Raw genomic sequence first — 17,184 nt, 5'->3', positions numbered from 1 at the left:
AAGGTAAATGAGCTTGACTTTGAATTATGGGGTCATTCTCCAACAGGCAGTACCTCAAGGAAAACGATTCCAAATAATGAACTGCAGAAAGTTAAACTACTCCAGGGCTGCTTTATAATAGAAGTAGAAAATTGACTTTGCTGTAAACTTGCTACTATTAAGAAATATGTATCCCAGAAGCCAACCAGGAAACACATAAAAAACAAAAATGTTCCCAATTACATAGCTGTAAAAATTAAGTTACGTGTCACAAAATAGTATGTGCAATAAAATGCCATGACAGAAAGCAATTTCTTCAAGAGGAACCTTATTTGCTCATTGACATAAAATTATAGATGTATTTAATTCCATTAATGACATATTTTTATTAACAATATCGGTAGTATAGCTTAAAATATCTCACTTTCTTATATGTCAGGTAGTTAATGACTTGTAAATAAATGCTTAAATATGCCACTGAAGCTCATTATTTAAAGTAATTATTTAGCAAAGTAATGATCCTTCAGTAACATTATATTATAAATTTGTATGTATCTGGTTTTATGTTTTTTGCTGGGTCCCCAAAATAACTTTTCCATCTAGCTAGTGCTTGATCTGAAGCTGAGACGAAAATCTATACTTCAAGAGTGATAGTCATTTCTAACATCTAGAAATTCTTGTATTTTTTCTTACAAGTGTTAAGAGTCAGAACTCAGCATGATGAGGAGGAAGATAGCAGCTTGGCTTACTATCTTTTCTCCAAATGGATATTTGTTTTGATTTATGAATAAAGTATGTGCCAATTAGAATTTATATTCTAAGTGTTTCCAAATATTTTTTTTTGGGGGGGGGAGAGGTTTGGTCCTGGGTCTGGGCACTATCCCTGAGCTCTTTTTGCTCAAGGCTAGTGTTCTACCACTTGAACCACAGCACCACTTCCAGCTTTTTCTGTGATTAATTGGAGATAAGATTCTCACGGACTTTCCTGCCTGGGCTGACTTTGAACTTCAGAGTTCAGCTCTCAGTCTCCTGAGTAGCTAGGATTGCAGCCTGGCTACGTATTTCCAAATTTAATTTGACAACCATGTTTATCAGATGAGCATTTATAATTTGCATAACTGTCTGTATCTGCCAACTATCAAACATTAAAGAGTTGCTATAAATGAATTTGTGCTTGGTAGCTTGAAAAAAAAAGGATGGATCAGGGAAAAGAAATACGCAAAATGCTATGGCTTTCAACACTGTATGTTGGGATAGAGTAGTTATGGGATGATACTATGAGACTTCCAAGGTCTAGATTGGGTATCTGAAGAAAAGTATTGATTTACTTTTCTTTGCTTGAGACAACATGCTGTGTAGCCTAGTATGGTCTTGAACTGGAGATCCTCCTACCTCAGGCTCCCAAGTACTAAAATTTTATCATGGACAGCTCCAAGAAAGGTTCTAGAAGTTAAAATACATTGAGAATCAGGAAAAAGAGAAGTTGGAAATGGGGAGGATGAAGGGGACCATTGGAGAACATGATAAAAAAAAAAACAGCTGTTTCTTGGAGCTTTTTAAAAAATTATGTTATTGTTTCTAACATATTTATAAGGTACCATGTGATTTTTTTTTGTCACTTTGTATGTCCCTCCCCCATGGTATAACCCCTGTTTTCACTGTATAGATGTTGGTGTAATTTGGGAAGGGGAAAGGAAAAAACAATATGTTTAAACAGGGATACAGGTGGGCCCATTGCAACAATGAGATGTACAAGACACTATGTTGAAAAACAAACTTTACAATTTAGGTGGGGGGGAGGGTAGAGGATGGAGGGTGTAGTTGAGGAGGTGGGAGGGATGAGATGGTAGGGGAAAAACAGAGGAGGCAACAATGCTGGATAGGAAATGTACTCATTACCTTGCTCATGTAACTGTAACCCCTCTGTATGGTATTTTCACAATAAAAAACATTTTTTAAAAAAAGCTGTTATTGGGTCTGCCAATTATGCTGAGTGCAAGGCTTGCAAAATGAGACTGGAAAGAAAGCAGGGGCCAGATCATGAATTGTCAAGTGTGAGAAGTTGGGAAATTGGGAGAATGCAGTTTTTAAGCAGATTTACCTTTTAGAAGATCACTTTAGCTTGATCATATATAAGAAAAGTATGGAGGAATTGGAAGTGGGTAGAGCCATTTTATATTAAAAATATCCAGTTTCCTATTTAGCTGAGAGTGTGTTACAGAAATAAAGTCTGATATGGGCTAAACTAACCCTTTCGTTGTTGCCTGAGTGGCAGGGAACCCTAATGTAGTATATAGAAAGGTATTCAGTATTTACAAATCTTAAGACTGTACTTGTGGGCCACTTGACTCTGGAAGAGGGTGCTGGACTTCCTCAGGAGGAGCCAGAGGAGGTCGACATAAAACTTGAACCTATGCAACAGCAATACAAGACTGTATGTTGGCAATGATCTGTACAACTTGGGAGGAGAGAAAGAGGGAGAAAAATGAGGGAAGGGGTAACAAATTAAACAAGAAATGCAATCACTACCTTACTTATGTAACTGTCACCCCTCTGTACATCACATTGACAATAAAATTAAAATTAGAAAAACCTGAAGTTACCAAAAAAGATCAAGATAATGGAATTCACTCAAGAGTCTCAACAAAAGAAAACAATAAGGGCTACTTTATTGATTGGATGGTGGAACTGAATAAAAGTGAGAATAAAGTTTAACATCTTCTGGAATTAAATTGACAGGTGGATGACATAGCCACTCAGTGTTCTTTGATGGGCATAAAAAAGGGGCAGAAGGGTGGGAGAATGGGGTCCTTGGTCAGAATTTGAGGCATACTCTCATGCTACCAAATATATTTTCATGGTGGGATTTGATCAATATTTTACAACTAATAGGAGTGATGAGAAACTAGCTGTGTATTAGTGAATCATTAGACTACAGGGGGAAATTGGAGTTACTCACAGTGGATTGCACCTTCCAAGTGGAGTACAAAGAACAGGACAGTACTGTCCCAGGGGATAGTTTTTAAGCATTCCCTAGACAATAGTGCAACACATGCAACATAAACATGTATACACACAAATCTGACAATCGGATAGATCTTGGAAATCACACGTCATGTCAACAGTATGATATTTACCAAAGGATTGACGTTGCTCTCTTACAAACCTCAATATTTAGCAAGATTTACAGGTTGAATGAGATGTTCATTCTCAGATGACTTTTTTACCAAGCTCTCTAGAATAAAATCACATCTGAAGCACATAATGGTTTTTTGCATTCCCGTGATGAAGTTCTCAAGGCAATCAGGGCTCTGTCTTCATTGATTCTCCCCACCAGTTTCTTGTAATTCTTACCTTTACTATCTACTTAGCCAACCTGGGATGTCAGCAATAATAAACCAGGTGCTACATAAATCCTGTGATAAAAACTTGCCCATATGAAATCTAACTACATGAATTTAAAACTATGTATATCTTTTAATATGTTACTCATCAGAAAAAAGCTGTAAATCATTGCTGCTTGAATAATTAGTGGGACACAGCACTTGAGAACAGAAATAAAGGGTAAATATTCAATGGATTTTCAGTCATATCTAAATCATGACCTTCAGATACAGCGTAAACTATTTATAAACATAAATGCTTTTGCCAGGCACCACTGACTCATACCAGTAATCTCAGCTGCTCAGGAGACTGAGATCTGAGGATTGCAGTTTGAAGCCAATCCAGGGAGGAAAGTCTGAGACTTATTTCCAATTAACTACTAAAGAAGCCAGAAGTGGAACAGTGGCCCAAGTAATTATTAGAGCACTGACCATGAGCAAAAGAAGCTCAGAGAAAGTGTCCAGATCCTGAGTTAAGGCCCCAGGACCTACACAAAAGAAACAAAGGAAAACACTTTATCTCTTTGTACTTTCATCAGACTAAGCAGTGGTCCTTAAAATTCAAAGGTAATGAAGAAATAAATAGGACACATAAATTAAGTTAATCTAATTTGGAACCATACTCTGTCTGGATTCTATGAGTCCTAAGGTAGTTAAGTACCAAAGAGAATGTCAGCTCCAGGAGTCATTCAGATTGAGCCATAAAATAATACTTCATCAAGAATGTGAAGAACCAATAAAAAATTTAAGCATTGTCTCTTATTTGTATTATCAGCAAAAAAATCTAGATTTCAAACATTATAGAAACACTTCTTAAAAGTCTAATATGCATTTTGACAATCAGTATAAAAGCTATAAACACTGGTAGAATTTTGAAGTGTTTGATTATAGAAATTAAGTATGACTACCAACTTAACAAGTTAGTACAAATATGACAATTCAAGTTATCATTGGGAGTCTGTTATTCCCATGAATGCAAAAAGTATTTTCCATAAATCACTCAAGATCTTCATTATTTTTAGAGCTTTATTCCTTGTGTCAATTTTCCTTTCACTGCTGGCAGTCATGGAAAATCATTAACGGATGATGGTCTTCCAGGGTACTTTGCCCACCAATGTGGATCAAAGTTGCTTGCATGTCTCTTTTTTACACATTTGTGCTGTTCTTGAATGAGTTCAAGACCTGTTTGTCTCACAAATAAATTGAAAGCCCCTTAAGAGCGGCACAAAATCTAACACTTAGGGTGTTAGGAACAGGGTTCCTAAGTCACTGATACTAGGTTCCTAAGGTCACGATACCAGCATTACTCAACAGAAGCCTTCTATGTAAGTGCCTCAGCTATAATGTGTTCTGAGAAAAGAAAATACTTGAGAATATAAACTTAGCTCCTCAAAAGGTTTATTATTAGTATTTTGAGAGGACTGCAATTTATTTATGGAGTCTTATTAAGTTCAAGAGCTGTATTTTGTAAAACAAATAAACAAATAAATAAATGGCGCTCTAAAATCGTTTCCCAATTATCAATCAGGTCAGAAGTGTGTAGAAAATTCAGTACAGTTCACTTGAAAATCTCATTTTGAAATTTTGCCCATTTTAAAGATTTTTTTAAATGTTCAAAATTCTTCATAGTTCTTGGTAGAATCTGAAATTAAAATAGCACTCTCATGACCAATTAAGCCTATTGCAAGTATATGGGGAATAGTGGTGAGAGCTTTTCATTTTTCCCCCTCTTTACTTAAAAGCATATGTGAAAAGAGAAATACCAGTTTCAGAGTGTGTTCAGTCCTTCCAAAATGGTGTAGTCCCCAGAAGCAGAAGTCATCAAGAACAGCTAAGGCCTACCCAAATCTTCAAAATAGTGCCCACATATACCATTTGTTTGAACAAAGTCAGATTTATTGAAAGTAAACATTTACATTGGCTACAATGTTAGAACTATTACAAAGCTGGATAAAAGAGGCTTAAGTAGCAATAGAAAGCAGGTGCAATAAAAAGTGAATAGAGAAAATATTTGGCCTTAGTGATCTTGGCAGTATTTACATTATGTACATATTGTTAAATATTTATAATAACTCTAAGGCACCAAAGGCTAAATAGCAGGTTGCAATACTATTTTGTGCACAAAAGTCAAGAAATTTATTGTAAAGGTGTGTAGTTGAAGAAACAGGCATATCTTAATGTTGACATAAAGAAGTGGCTGCGTTTTTTAAAATCTCAAATGATACATTAAATATTGGGCAGACTGAAGAAATTACTTTTAGAACATTAAGTTATGTTGACTCTGTAAATAAGCACTAGTTATTACTTGCTGGTAAACGTGTAATGTAATCTACTCTTCAACACAGCTTTTTCACACTCCTGGATATGTTTTGTCTAGAAACTACTTGAAATATTTTTGGCCTACAAAAACTTATCCTATTATTTCATAAGGTGTACAAAATCCCCAAGAAAAGATTTTACTGAATAATAATATACATCAAATCCATATATCATGTGACAAAAATTTAGCAGGTATTTAATATCCAAATACTTATTCGGTCTGCCATTCTGGCCTAACAAGTTGCTTTTCAACCCTTCAACTCCACAGAGTGGGCAACTGTTTGTGGCTTTTGGTGAATGGACATAAATTTGGCCCATGAGGAAAGTCGGTATTAAAAGGAACCAATGCATTTCAAGTAAGCCACTTGACTCAAAATTTAACTCATTGGGTGCTTAACTACACCATTTATTACTCGTGACTAAAATATCCATGTTGCTGCAGAGTTAAGAAGTAGCTAACAATTTCTATATCCAGCCTGGTTCTAAAAGTAGAATTATTTGATGCTTTCTACTTACAAAATATTTCTTCCTTATACTTCCTTATACCTTCCTTAGCAGTCTATCATTGGTCTTGAGGTAGTGTCATAATGAAGAAGTTAACAGGACAATTGAACATCATAATATTTGGAAATGTGCTTCAAATGTCACACCATGAAATCCACATTTAAATTTAGATGATAATTGAAACAAAGTTCAGTGACCTTAATGACAAATTAAGTCACTATGTGTTGGAACTTATTCACACTTTTTCACAAAGAACAGAAGTATTCCCTAAAGACTTTCAGAAGCTCCATGTCCTAATACTTTATGCTTATTAAAATATTATATAAATTCTTTCAGTGGTACTAAAGATTCATAGACCTGCATATGAAAGGTTTTCTTTAAGCAAAGGAGAAAAAATGAGGAATTTCTTTTCTAAGTTCTTAAAATTTTCCATGAGAAACATCAATAGCACTTTGGGTCCATTTTTTACACTACATAAGATAGGGTAGAAACAAAAAAAACTCAAAACAAAACAACAAAAGAAAATACAACTCACTTTTGAAATGAACATATGATTGAGATTGAGTGAGCAAGAAAAATAAGACTAGTTCCAACAAAATTCATTCTAAGGCACAAAGGTACCTTATCACCAACCATCCTATAGCAGTATATTATTTATATACTATACTTTTTCTCTTCTCGTTCAATTATTTTATTCCCTTTTTTAAATCTAGTAAAAGATGATATTACTTGTAGGAGAGTATTTACAAAATCAAAAATTGGTGGAAAAAACTGATAAATTAGAATTCTTCCTCTATTTCATGGATGAAAATGATTGCCTTTGCTCAGTGAGTTAATATGTTAATAGTGATGGTGACAGGACTAATTGTTACAAAACATCAGTGAAAAGATTTCCAATGCTTATTAAAATACAATAACAAGTGTTTGGAATTATCAAATAAGTCAAGAGTAAACATCTTAATGGGATGACTGAATCAAGGCATAGTAGTAATCTTGAAATTTTAAGAACCTATATCAGTTAACTAACTCATGCTATTAAGATAAAACCCTTTAGAAATTGAGATAAGCACCTACATTAGTATATAATAGTATTTCCAATTTCAAAAATTCAATTAAAATGTTGGTTCTTTTTTTTTTGAGTAATTCCTTACAAAAGCTTTTGTCAGTTTTCGTAAACAAATTTTGTCACTGTGTACTCGAAGACAACCAAATAGATCCTTACAAGAGACCTTGTTTAAGTGTAATAAAATACATCCATTGCTTTGATCTATTTAATGAGACCTAACCTAACAGCTCCTCCCTTTCCTCAAGTACGTGAGTCTACTCATATCCTTCAATTGGCAGAAGTTTTCATTATGCTGGCTGTCCATCCTCAAACATTTTCCCTTTTGTAATACTCCAAGTTACCTTCCAATTTACATTGGAGTCATTACTTACAGATCACTGCACTGTCAAGTAAAGCCATTATGAATTAGGTTAGCGGGAGGCAGAGTGGGAAGTTACCCACAGAATTTCTGGAAGTAACTCAATGGTCCTAGTTGGTATTATACTAGCATCCTTCTCTCAAATCCTGGCATTATATCTTCATTTTTAGGGCATGTCAAGAATGTATACATGTATAAAATTTGGGGGAAAAGTCATGCCTAAATGTTTTCTAAAACATAGAATGATTTAAAAGACATGGCAGAAAGAAGCAGGTGCTAATTTTTAGCCCCCACAAAATCTTCAGATATCTGGGTCATGGACTGCTAATGTAACCTTACCATACAAATGTAATTCTGGCCCTGAGTTCAGAGGCACCAAGTCAAAACAGACCAATAGTTTACGTAGATAATTACTGAAATGATCTGTATTTTAGTCTCCTCAAAACTATTTTTCTTGCAGAAATAAGTGGCATATCAATTATTTACATTGTAAGAAAAACAAACGTTTAGTAAAAACTTCCTAAACTATAATCCTTGACACTCTGTATAACCTTTCTCTCACCTTTTATGCCAGACAAAGGAAATAAACACAGGAGTTATCACATTATACTTGCAAATGACTACACATTTATATTTTTTCTTTCTACATAAATTAAAATCAGATATGAGCCTTGATTCAGAGTTTGAATAGTGGCAGACTCACTAATTAAACTACTTTCATGAACTGCCTGATTCCAGAGACATCCATCACATAGGGAAATAAACAGTCAGTTAAAACTTGAGATGAATACGAACACTAGAACTCAAAGAAACAGAAAGGATTTTCATCAAAGGAAAAGGCTGAGAGCTGGTGTTATTGTTCTCTATCAACTTATTTGTGTTCTTTTAATATAAAAGAAGTTCCAAGGTTTGTCTTCTTTCTCAATATGAAAAAAATAAGCAGAGATATCAGATGAAAAAAATATAAAAATGCTGGTGTGGTACAAATAAAATTTTAAATGCTTCTTTGTGAGAAACGAAAATTGCACATTGTGTCTTTCGATTCTTAGAGCTTTCTTTTAAATATATGATCATCTAAATACAGAATTAGTCCACTAGAGGCATCCATGGTCCCAAATTATGACTCAGAGATAAGATTTGAAATGAGTTCAATTTGAACCGAGGTATTTCTTTAAACCAATTGAAAACTTGTCTGCAAATATTTTTAGTGATATATTTGGCTCATATCTTGGCTTATGTCCAGATTTGCTGTTTATTATTATCTTCTTTTCTTTGTTAGAATGGCAGAGCTCTGTGACTATACACACACGTGTGCAAACACACATCCTCAAGCTCCCATGCATGAATCCATACAAATGGGTATAACATACTTTGTGGCAAAGACTGCTTCTAGGCCCCCCATTGAAATTTTTAATATGGAAAACAAGAGAATATAAAGTATTCCTCCTCATTTGGATGTTCACACCACTGGATATGGAGATATTACACTTATTGTAAAATATCTGATAGATTTAGAGGCCAAAAAAAATATTCTCAATTCAATTTCATTAGCTTAGAATGTCAGAATGGAATACCAAATGTCCAATTATAGAATTTAATATAAAAATATCAGCACAATACTGTTTTTTCAATCTGTTTATTTGTGTATGCAACTGAAACTTCAATTTAAGTGCTGCTTTAATTTTATTACTAGATCCCATAACCCTACAATCAAGAAATTGTATACCTTTCTTAGGTATATAATGAGATACTTAGAAATACTAAGAAAAAATCAGTATTCAAAGGGTAAGTTTTGTTTATAATAACAATAACTTATTTTTATCATCTTCTTCAGTTCAAAATCCAGCTTTGAACCCGAGGAAGGCTTTCCATCCTGTTAATTACATGGTGGTCCTTTAGCCAGTGGCGGTCTGATTACCAATTACGCGGAGGATCTCTCTGTGAATGCCTCCTTCTTGTGTGTTAATATTTGCATCTCCCACTTGGCCATCTTCATAGCTAAAACAGAAAGCACAGAGACAGGAACCATTTAGGAAGATGACACAGCATTGGAAATGGCTTCTAAATACCATTTGATACCTAAAATCAAAAGTGAAAAATAGTTATATAAGTTATTTTTCAGTTGTGTTTAACAATGTGTTCTTGTGACTAAACACGAAGTCCATTATTATACACCCTACCTTCATTTGCTCATTTCTTTCGTTTCATTATTCTGAGGAAGAGGGGGTAATGATGGTCTTTGAACTCAGGGCTTTACCTTCGTTAGATAAGCACATTAGAGACATACCTTCAACCCCTTTTTGCTGTAGTTTTTTTTTTTCCACGTAAGTTCTTGTAGGTTTTTTTTTGTCACGTAGGACAATCTTAATAGTGTGATCCTACTGTTTCTACATCCCATGGAGCTGGGATGACTGAGACAAGACATGACAGCAGGCTTGTTCTTCGCAACAGTCTCCCACTAATTTCATTGCGCTTGGCTTTGAACTAGGTTCCTTTTCTCTTTGTCTCCCACCTTGTTGGGATTACAGGCATGACCCAGTGGATCAAACCGTTCATTGTTATTTTAAATGGTCATTTAACTGGTTATCCTCACATAAAGCACTGTCTGAAATTGCAAGAAATAGCCCCATTTCCTTAGCATTGCAAGCACTATGCACAGCAATTGTGAAGCTAACAGTAAAAAAAAAAAAAATAGCTCAAGTACAGCTTCATGGTTTGCTTATTTCTTCATTGACTGGTGACAGTCACTTCACTTTCTATCACTGTTTCTTTGCCATCTCTGCCTTCTAATTATTATTCAACTTCAATAGGTCTTGCATTTTATCCTTATCACTGACTGCTTGTTCTGTTTAGTGTGTAACATAGTGTACTTAGCTGGTACTTCGTATAAGAAGGCACACTGAACTCAGCAGTGAAAGTGAAGGCATGATATTAGGAGACTGGCAATTGCTAAGTCCTTTGGAAAGGAATAATTACATTTTAGGTAATTCATTTCCTGAAATGAACTTACCTGGCAGTAAGAGCTTCTAAAGAGTGAATTTTCCAACTTTCATGAAAGTATTTCAGAGTGAAACAAGTGATGAATTAATTTTAGTGCATAAAATGGTTTCCATACCGAAGCTTTAGAGAAGTGGTAATGACTTCAAAATAGATAATCAGAGGCATAAGATTAATGCAGGCCACTGTGTGCCTCCTTAGACACAGATAGCACAATATAGGCAAGTGACACACAAGATACACACCGACAAAAATTTAGCTCCTTACATAATCCAAGGCTAAAATCCCAAGGGATTTTATTTTTACCAACTCTGGAGTTGGTCCAGGTGGTGTGTTGATTTGCTTATTTCTTACCATCCAAGTTTCCTATTTAAGATATATTCATTACATTTGTGTGCATGTAAGTACACAAGCCAATTATTGATACTTTCTTAGAAGACCAAATAGTTCTGTTAAGAGCTAGAAAATACGTTAAATAAAATGATTTAAAATTGTTCCAGTTGAAGAACCAGGACGTTGCAGCAGTCTAAGAGGTTATTTACTGGGAAAGTTAAAACATGCTAGCCTAGTTTTTATGAAAGTCCAGCCAGATATAGATATAGGGAAAAGAGCTAAGCTGTCCATATTTCTGGGCAAAGAGAGGGGAGGAGAAGCAACAAGATCAGCACTCAGCAAAGAAATCAACAAAAAGAGCATTGAGCAGATGCAGAGAAAAACTACACTCCTCTGAGAGAGAAGGTAAAGAAGCAGGTCTTAGGACTGTCTTGATTCTTCCTATCTTTCCAATTTCAGATAAGAGTCAACACATAACTTTAAGCTCCGCAAGCTAGATGTGTTCTATTTCTTCTGAACCTTGATCCATTCAGCATACCTAGCAGGTCCTATGTTGTTTCAGCATGCTGAGTAAGTCATACTCAGCTTAACTAACCCCCAGTCTGCACACTGTCATCTCTATTCTCTACAATTTAAAGTTAACCTGAAAAATAAGATTTGTCTGCAAACTGTGATCGCTTTCCATTTTTATTTCAACTCACTACAGGTTTCTTCTGACCCTACTGAAGTACTGACTGGCTTCCTAGTGAATGAATTCAGAAGACTTTACTTTATTTAAGGCATGTGATAGTGTTCATTGCTCTTTTCCTTAAGCCTATATTGTCTCTTTCCCTAGAGAGGGTTTGATTGCTCTCTCTCTCTCTCTCTCTCTCTCTCTCCTTTGGTCAGTCATGGGCTTGAACTCAGGGCCTTGGTGCTATTCCTGAGCTTCACAGCACTCTACCCTACTTTGAGCCACAGCTCCACAGCTTCTGCCTGGCAGACCAAAACCCAGAAGTGCACCTGTGGCTCAAGTGGTAGAGTACTAATGTCAAACAAAAAGCTTAGAGACCATGCCCAGGCCACAGGACTGTCAAATAAAAAAAGCCATACTCTTTTCCCCTAGGCCATAGTAGCAAATGTATTTTTCTTTCTGGTAAAAGAAACTAACCTAGACTACTACAATATCATTTACCTGATCTCTGTCACCATACTTACCTTTATCATGCCTCCTAAATGACCTACTATCTACCTGGCTAAAGTGATATAAAATAGCCTCTACATTCCAAAATGCAACGACACTGTCAATGTCAAGTCTTTCATAATGCAAATCCTACTGTATTCTCCAATCATGTTCTGTTACTTCCCCCCATTCTCTACTTTTTATGGTATATGTATCATAGTTTTAAATTTCTTTTTAGTAACAAGATTACTTTTTAACACATCTATATTGATGTATCTGATCATAGTCCCCCTCCATTATTCTCCTATCTTCTCTCTCCTTCTTTACAACTCGGACTCAGTAAGCTTCGATGTTCCTTTTATTTTCAGTTAGATGGAAAAGTCTATTCTCCCCAAATCTCGTTCACTTACACTCAACAGGCATTAGAAATCAATGGAGAAGAGTGAGCCGTACTACCATACTTTAACAGGAGAAAAGAACAATGCAAAAGCAAGCCACAAGAACAAGAAAAAGGGGAGAAATAGAGACAGAGTTTGAAAAGTGCCAAAGAAAATGTTTATTTTCTTATTGGCCATTACACACACAAAAATTACAATCTTGTGGCTTGAAGGAAAATTTTACCAAAGGATCAGTCCAGTAGTGTCAGTGTAATAAGCACAAGTCCCTGAGTTCAATTTACACACACACACACACACACACACACACACTACCACCACCACCACCACCACCACCAAAGGCATCTTAAAACCACACAGCATATATAATAAAGAAAAGCAAACTACTAATTAATTTGGTCAATTCAAAATATTTAGACTTATGAGATACTAATTGTGTTTTTTTAATCCTATTACCACACAGAGAATACTCCACTACTTGTGTACAACTGTTACCAATACAGTTCAGAAAACAACAAAATTTAAAAGGAAACTGAACAAGGATTATATAGAAGGTGCACTTGACTGAATTGTTAATAGGATAAATTAAAATGTTCTAAAATAGGAAACTCATATTCCTAGCAGTATACAAAAAGAATACCAGTATTTTAATGAAAAAGAAGACAATTTGTTCAAAAATATTAGCGAGGAAACAAGATGACAGAAAGGATACAGTAGCCATTTGGAGATCTCATGGGGACTTTAGAAAGTTTCATGGATAAAAAGTTTTGAAGGTATCAACAAATTTATTCTCAAACTGAAAATACATCTTTGTGAGCTATGCGATGGGTACACATAAATGTGTTTCACTGTTTTCTATAAGGAGAGTCATAGTTCAAAGTTGATATGAAACCTGATGTAATAAGCATATTATCTACTTCCTAAACTATATGGACATTCTCTTCTATTAAGTGAGGTCATTCAGTCTTTTGGCACTGTTGTTATCCAATATGAATTGAGTACTTCTGCACACATCACTAAGCAAGATCTCCATGCTTAGACGAAATTTACACTTTACCAGGAGAGAAAGAATACAAGTAATAACAGGAGCAAAGCTATCTGGGAAAGTAAAACATCTGAGCAAAACTCAGAAAGACCGATGACATTTCTGACTTCAAAGGCAGAAAAGCCATCAAGGAAAAGATTATGTGTGATGATATTTGGAAAAATACGTACTAGGAATATAGCTTAGTGATAGAATGTTTGCCTAGCCATGTACATGCACTGGGGCTTCAAAGAGAAAACTAAAAAAAAAGGGAGAAAATAGGTAAAAACCTGAACTGTAAGATGGCCAGAATTTAGACAACTTAGACTGCACCAGAGTAGGGGAAACAGCTGTTTTTAAGAAACAGCTTGGGCAGAAATTTTCACTGATTTTAAATTTGTACAGGTGGGTTTTAGTAAATTGTAAAACATTATGTTTTTACTTATTATATACAATGAATACTCAAGATTGATTTAGGAAAACTAACAGTGTGATCTCCTTTATAAATAAGTTGCCTCTTTATGATGTATACAATTGAATGTTATTTATCTTCTGCAAATGCTTGATCCAAATGCTCTTACTTCATTTATTGGTCATTACAATATCCTTCTTTGGGGGCTGGGAAGGTGGCTCAGTGGTAGAGCGCTTGCCTTGCATGCTCGAGGCCCTGGGTTCAGTTCCTCAGCACCACATAAGCAGAAAGAAAAAAGCCGGAAGTGGCGCTGTGGCTCAAGTGGTAGAGCTCTAGCCTTGAGCTGAAGAGCTGAGGGACAGCGCCCAGGCCCAGAGTTCAGGCCCCACGACCGGACCAAAAAAAAAAAAAAAATCTTTCTTTGATATTTTATTTTAATTTTATCTGACTCTTTAGCTACACTTCAATCTTTGTTTGGAACACAATAAAAGCCAAATAAAAATCTAAAATATTTCTTCCATGTTGTCTTGTTTTTCTTCATTTACTAAAGATTTCCTGACATGCAGTTATGGAAGGGATACAGTGCAAGGTGCTTCAGAAACAGAGCAGAGAAACAAGCAGGAGTCTTCCCTTTGAGAACTGGTCTTTTAAAATTCTTTTCTGAACATTCTTGTTATCTTTAAGTAGTTGTACAAAGGAGTTACCATTCAACAAAAGTTTATTAAAAAACAGTGCATCTTGATCAATGTTGCCTCTTTCAACATTCTCACCCGGCCCTCCCAACCCACCCTTCTCTCACTTTTCTTAATTCTTAGATTATGTATTGAATTTTTTGCCATTTAACAAAAAGCAGTTGTGTATATAATGCAGCTTGATCTGTGCCATACTTCAACATCTTCGCCCGCTTTGACCCACCTCTTCCCTTAGTTTTCTCAATTCTGTGGTATATACAATGAATTCGTGCGGTATTCTCCCCACTTCCCTCCTACATTTTTATACCCCTCTCCCCTTGGCCCCAACCTTCTCTGCTGCAAGTACCCATTTTTCTGGTAGCTTGTTGGGCTTTGACTTAGTCTTTTTAAAAGAATTATATATTTGTTTGTTTATATACCCAGTTTGTTTATTTTAGATTTGTAAACAGGTTCTAGTTACCACAAATGAGGGAAACCATGCAATCTGTTTCTCTGATCTGGCTTTTTTCACTTAACATAATTTTTCCAAGAAGAAGTAAAACTGGCTAAGAAACACATTAAGAAATATTCAACATATAAAGAAATGCAAATTAAAACAACAGTGTGATTCCACTTCATCCCAGCTAGAATGGCCATTATCAATAAAACTAACAATAACAAATGCTTGCATAGATATGATCAAAACAGAACTCTATTACACTGGAATATAAAGTTGTTCAACTACTCTGGAAAGCAGTATTAAGTTTCCCCAAAGAGTTAAAAATAGAGCTATCCTATGACCTGGCAATTCTACTCCTGGGCATCTATCCTATAAAATACAAACAAGACCACACTAAAGCTGCCAGCACAGCCATGTTCACTGCAGAATTATTTACCATAGCCAATATATGGAATTAGCCCAGATGCCTTTCAATGGATAAATGGATCAAGAAAATATGGTACATATACACAATAGAATTCTACTCATCCATCAGAAAGAATGATATTGATAATTAGTCTTGTAAAAAATAATGCAACTTGGACTGGGAAGGTGGCTCAGTGGAGAGCGCTTGCCTTGCATGCATGAGGCCCTGGGTTCAATTCCTCAGCACCACATAAGCAAAAAGAACAAAGCTGGAAGTGGCACTGTGGCTCAAGTGGTAGAGTGCTAGCCTTGAGCTGAAGAGCTGAGGGACAGCGCCCAGGCCCAGAGTTCAGGCCCCAGGACTGGACCCCCCTCCCAAAAAAAATAATGCAACTAAATTTTAAGTCAAAGTTGTGCCATGTACTACAGATAACATATTCCTATTCCTACATAAAAGAGCTTATTCTCTATGTGTACATGTGTGTTTGCATGCGTGTGTGCATGCTTGCCATTACTTGATCTCAAGGCCTTGCACTCTTGTTTCTTTCTTTTTCACTCAACACTGGCACTCTACCATTATAGCCACACCTCTACTCCTGGCTTTAGGCTGGCCAATTGGAGGCAAGAATCTTGGATTTGTCTGCCTCGACTAGCTTTGAACTGTGATCCTCAGAGCTCAGCCTCCTGATTAAGTATGACTACAGAATGAGCCATAGGTGAACAACAACAAATACTTTTTCACAGTTTTGGAAAAGAGGTGGTGTTTGAACTATACCTTAAAAAATGGATTCTCCATAGGGATGCCTACAAATGTACTTAACACTGTAACCTTTTGACTCAAGTTCCTAAAAATGTTTAGTCTTACTTTCTGCAGATGCAATGTCTTGGGTTCTTAAATTTGTGAGTTTTCAAAAAAATTGACATAAGACAAATGTAGAATATTTATATTTATTTTATGCCCAAAATATGTGAATAATTCATCTGCTCTAAATCAAGGAAACAAACATGAAAGTACTCAACTTGTACGCTGCCCCATCAAGTAGGCTGGATACACAAACAGTCATTCTGAGCCTTTCTCTGGTTCTCAGACAGCAGCAGGACAGGCCCCTTCCCTATCCTAAGAGCTGTCATTCACTGGGGAAAGTACTGAGAAGCACTGAGAAGCCCAGATTCCTAGTTACACAAATTTTATCATAAAGCATCTATTACCATCTCTTGAATTTTATTATTTTAAACGAATTATGAAAAATATTGATAGCATTTTTCCCTCTAGTTCTTAAGACATCCCCTACCACTCCTTTACTGTAAAATAACATTTTCCTTCTAGGTGAGCAGAATGTAATAACTATACTGTTTTGTACATTCCTTGTTCAGGCTGTATTAAAAGTAGTTTTTTGTTTTGTTTTGTTTTAGCTGGTTCTGGGGCTTGAACTCTTGAGCTTTTTTTGCTCAAGGCAAGCTCTCTACCAGTGTTACTTCCAACCTTTTCTCTGTACTTTATTGGAGATAAGAATCTCCTGGACTTTCCTGCCAGGGCTGACTAGTGGATCTTGATCCTCAGATCTCAGCCTCCTGAGTAGCTAGGATTACAGGAATGAGCCACCAGAGCTTGGCTTTGAAAATAGCTTTCTTATTTCTACACATGGGTCTCAATGTCCTTGTACTCATGTGTCTCAAGGTTAGTGATATAATCAACTGTACTAACAATTTCTAGAT

General features: G+C 35.7%; 1 protein-coding gene across 3 annotated transcripts in view; it reads right to left on the bottom strand.

Annotated features, from left to right (window-relative positions):
* Nucleotides 1-9,229: 9,229 nt before the first annotated feature.
* The window catches only part of Parp8 (poly(ADP-ribose) polymerase family member 8), a 169,452-nt gene continuing 161,497 nt past the window's right edge, over nt 9,230-17,184 (bottom strand). For all 3 annotated transcript variants that reach the window (XM_042690552.1, XM_042690553.1, XM_042690551.1), the window contains exon 27: nt 9,230-9,607. In XM_042690552.1, the coding sequence (XP_042546486.1) occupies nt 9,505-9,607 (103 nt within the window). In that variant the 3' untranslated portion in view covers nt 9,230-9,504. The remainder of the gene's footprint in view (nt 9,608-17,184) is intronic.

This window comes from Dipodomys spectabilis, unplaced genomic scaffold, assembly GCF_019054845.1.
Source record: "Dipodomys spectabilis isolate Male_0828 unplaced genomic scaffold, ASM1905484v1 ptg000138l, whole genome shotgun sequence".
In the NCBI taxonomy this organism is placed as follows: domain Eukaryota; kingdom Metazoa; phylum Chordata; class Mammalia; order Rodentia; family Heteromyidae; genus Dipodomys; species Dipodomys spectabilis.
Note: the sequence above shows the minus strand (reverse complement) of the source record. Positions and strands in the feature narration are given on the sequence as shown.